Source organism: Molothrus aeneus, chromosome 15 (assembly GCF_037042795.1).
Source record: "Molothrus aeneus isolate 106 chromosome 15, BPBGC_Maene_1.0, whole genome shotgun sequence".
NCBI lineage: Eukaryota > Metazoa > Chordata > Aves > Passeriformes > Icteridae > Molothrus > Molothrus aeneus.
Window position 1 is genome coordinate 16653798 of NC_089660.1, and position 4453 is coordinate 16658250.

Genomic DNA, 4453 nt, shown 5'->3' on the forward strand with positions numbered 1-4453 from the left:
ACGCCCCTCGTGGGCCACGCCCCTCGTGGGCCACGCCCCAAGACGGGCCCTGCCCCATCAGGCCCCGCCCACCACTCACTGACGGACACGCCCCCAGTGCCGCCTCCAACCAGCCCCGCCCCTTTACCCGCGCTGCAGGAGCCCCGCCCATTGCAAGCCCCGCCCCTCGGGGGCTGCAGCGCCGCCTGGTGGTCCCTGGTGCACGTGTGGGCGGGGCGATGGGACACGGGGACAGGGGGACGGGGAGACGCGGACATGGGAACACGGGGATATGAGAGGGAGGGACATGAGGACCTGGGGATGTGGGAAGACAGGGACATGTGACAGAGATATGTGACATAGGGACATGGGGACGCATGAGGGGTGACAGGGATATGTGACACAAGGACATGGGGATGTGTAGGTGGGGAGACACGGACATGGAAACACAGGGGTATGAGAGGGAGGGACATGAGGACATGGGGACATGGGAGACAGGGACAGGAGGACACGAGGAGACAGGGACATAGGAACACAGGAATATGAGAGGGGGGGAGATGGGGCATGGGGATGTGGGAAGACAGGGGCATGTGACAGGGATATGTGACACAGGGACATGGGGACATAGATGGGGAGACAGGGATATGAGAACATAGAGATATGAGAGGCAGGGACATGGGGACATGAGGACATGGGAGACAGGGACACAAACATGAGAAGACAGGAACATGGGGACACAGGAATATGTGACACAGGGACATGGGGATGAGGATACAGGGACATGGGGACACAGGGATATGAGAGGGAGGGACATACGGACATGGGACATGGGAGACAGGGACATAGGGACATGAGAAGACAGGGACATGGTGACACAGGGATATGTGGCACAGGGATATGGGGATGGGGAGACAGGGACATGGGAAGACACGGATATGTGGCACAGGGACATGGGGACATGGGGATGGGGAGACAGGGACATGGGGACACAGGGATATGTGACACAGGGACGTGGGGACATGGGGACATGGGAGACAGGAGGACAGGGACATACATGGGGACACAGGGCTGTGAGAGATGGGGATGTGTGGGCACAGCATCACAGGGACATGGGGTGATGGGGAGCACTGTCCTTGGGCAGTCCCCAGGATCACTGGGGACTGAGTCCTTGTGCATGAGGATGCACAGGACACTGGTCCCAGGATGTGGTGACACATGAGGTGCTGGGGCACTGGCCCTGGGATGTGGGGACATGTGAGACACTGAGGGGACAGCCCCAGCACAGGGACGTGTGGGGTCCCACATCACAGGGAGGACACAGAGCCCCAGGCTTGGCAGGACCCTGCTGTGGGGACAGGGGCACAGAGCTGAGCAGTGGCATTCACTGGGGGCCACCTGGAAGCATGAGGGACCCGAACCAGTCCCTGTCTATCCCAACACTCTCCCACCCCCTTCATCTCTCACTTCTCTTTCTGTCTGGGTTTCTCTGTTCCTACACAGCTCGTGGCTCTCCCCAATGTCCCATTCGTCCCCATCTTTCTCCTCCCATGACATTTCTGGGGTTGGCTGTGCATGTCCTGGTCCCTGGGTGTGTGACAATGCACAAGGCTGGGCTGGGGATGTGTCACTGGCTCTGGTATTCCCCTCCTTAGCTGGAAAAATGGACCGGCGGTCACCCAGCCACGTTGGTGACAGGAAGGGGACAATGCAGGCTGGCACCATCTACACCAAGCTGTGACACCAGCATGTCAGCCTGGCCCCAGTGATGGATCCTGGGGCTGTGTGGCCCTGACAGGGCTGGGCAGGCAGGATGCCCAGAGCCCTGCAGTGCTGCAGTGGGACAGGGCCCCACGTCACCAGGCTGGGGACCCGCTGCCACCTTCCTGTCCCACGCACGGGGCACAAACAGCTCCATCTCCCCGCTGTGCTTCTCCTGGCTGCCTTCAGCTGCCCACCGCTGCTTCCTCCTCCCCACAGTCTGTGTGGTCGTGTGACGCAGTTGGAAATTCGCCCCCATTGGCGATGGCGTGCCCCGGGTGCTCGCTGTGGTGACAACTGGCGGTGACCCCGTGCCTCAGTCTGGCTGCCACACCGCAGGGATGTGGGCAGGACGCTGCTGTGACGTGGTGGAGACACAGGGGGGTGTCAGCAGGGAAAGGGACGGGTGACAGCCCCGCCGTGTCACCAGCCCTGTGCCATTGGTGCAGACCTGGCTGGCACAGCGGCCACTCCGCAGAGATGTCCTGGAGGGTGCTGTCACCTGCCTCTGCTGCTGCCTGTGTCACCCTCCTGCTCAGCTGTGCCTGGCTTGGCTCTGCTGCCCATCCCTCCTCAGGTAAGTGCCTCAGTGGGTCTGGGGTAATGGGGTAGGGCAGGGACATCTCACTGGGACACCCCAACATCACGTCCTGTGACACTTGGAGGTGATGGCTAGGTACCATGGGGAGAGTTTGGGACCCTGCTCTTGCTGCCTTCCCTCTGTGTCCACATTGAGAATCTGAGTGAAGACCTGAGACCCAGCCAGCATTTCCCCTTTTGGCAGCAAAATTCAGATTGCTGCTCTTGTAACCTGAATTTTCCATCCCCTGGATGTGGAGAGGGGGCAGAGGTTGTGGGAGTTGTGTTGGATGTAACCAAAGCCCCCCGGGGCAGGGTGTTCTGGGGACCATCAGGATAGAAATTCTGCAGCTGGAGATGACGTGTAGAGCCTGTCTGGTTTCTTTTTCTGAGCAAGCCAGAAAAGGGATTTGATCCTGGGTTGTTTCTCTGGTGTCCTGGGACCTTCCTGTTCTTCACTTTAGTTCTTTACACGCAACGAAAATCCCCTGACCACAGGAGGATGAGGAGATGTCTCTGTCTGTGGTGAGGAGCTGAGCTGGGGACACGGCTGGGACTATCCCAGCCCCGTGCTGCCCTCCTGATCCCTTTGTGCCAGGCTGGGTAGGACCAGCAGCACCAGGGCTGTGGGAGCAGAGCCCATCCAGGCTCAGAGCAGGGCACCGTGCTGGGCTGGCCCTGCTGCGGTGGGGGCTGGCACAGAACGGGGCACAGCTCTGCAGGGTGAGTGCAGCAGGGTGCTGGGGGCTCCCCTGCCACGGGACAGGGAGATGCCACCTCCTGTGTGCAGTGCTGGCTCTGCAGGGAGGGGTGACAGCTCCTGCCCTTGGCTGAGCCCGATGCCTTGTGTCCCCGCAGTGCCCAACAAGAAAGGGCGAGCCCTGCTCCCCCTCACTCCCCAGGAGAAGAACGTGTGCTCCCAGGCCTCCGAGGAAGATTTTCTCAATAGCACCCTCAGCACCCGCCTCCTGCCCGCCCTCTACTCCGTGGTGCTGCTGGTGGGGCTGCCAGCCAATGCTCTGGCCTGCTGCGTCCTGGCCACCAACTTCAGGAGATGCTCCAGCGCCGTCTTCCTGCTCAACCTGGCTGGGGCCGACCTGCTCTTTGTCCTCCTGCTACCCTTCAAGATCTCCTACCACCTCCTGGGCAACCACTGGCCCTTTGGGGACTACCTGTGCCGTGCCATGGTGGCCTTCTTCTACGGGAACATGTACAGCTCCATCTTCTTCCTCACCTGCATCGGCCTGGAGCGCTACATCTCCGTGGCACACCCCTTCCTGTGGAAGAGCTCCAGCTGGACGAGGGGCAAAGTGGGCATCTCTGTGGGCATCTGGCTGCTGGTGGGGCTGGGCATGAGCCCTCTGCTTTTGCGCTCCCACACTCACGATATCTCCAGCCTCAACATCACGACGTGCCATGATGTGCTTGAAAAGGAAACCCAAAGGTTCTTTGGCTACTATTTCCTGTTCCTGGTGGGGCTGGGCTTTGGGCTGCCCTTCGTGCTCATGATCATCTCCTACAGCTGCATCCTGGCACGGCTGCTGGCCAAGGGAGGGAGCCACGGGCAGGTGATCCGTGTCCTGGCCCTGGTCCTCCTGGTCTTCATCCTCTGCTTCACGCCCAGCAACGTCCTGCTCTTCATCCACTACCTGCTGGAGCCCACGGGCTGCAACAACGGCACCTACATCTCCTACGCCCTGGCCCTGGTGCTCAGCGCCTGCAACAACTGCTTTGATCCCTTCATCTACTTCTACGTCTCCCGGGATTTTCGGGGCTGGCTCCAGGATGCTGGAGGCCGCTGCCTGCGGGGCCTCGAGGCCTCGTCGGGGAGGTCCACAGAGAAAACAGCTCTGCCCCTGAGGTCCAGTGAGCAGAGCCATGGCTGCCAGGCTGTGTCCCCCTGCCCAGGGGATGGGGGAGCCTGAAGCATGCCCACCATGAAGGGCTGACAATAGACTTGGGCAAAAACTTGTATCTGGATTGAGGTTCACAAGGATTTTGCCTCGGTTTTGCCCCCCTGGTGACATCAGCGCTGCCCAATCCCCTGGGACCCTCAGCTGGGTGCCTGGCACCCCCATCTCCCCACCCGCCAGACCCTGGCATCCCTCACCCCTCCTCCTGCAGTGACCAAACCCTC

The 4453-nt window shown here is 61.0% G+C and overlaps 1 protein-coding gene across 1 annotated transcript; it reads left to right on the forward strand.

Annotated features, from left to right (window-relative positions):
- Nucleotides 1–2217: 2217 nt before the first annotated feature.
- LOC136562839 (proteinase-activated receptor 3-like) lies at nucleotides 2218–4241 on the forward strand. The gene is made up of 2 exons (XM_066559866.1): nucleotides 2218–2314; nucleotides 3175–4241. Exons 1-2 carry the CDS (start codon nucleotides 2218–2220, stop codon nucleotides 4239–4241), a joined length of 1164 nt encoding a protein of 387 aa, XP_066415963.1.
- The last annotated feature ends 212 nt before the right edge of the window (nucleotides 4242–4453 follow it).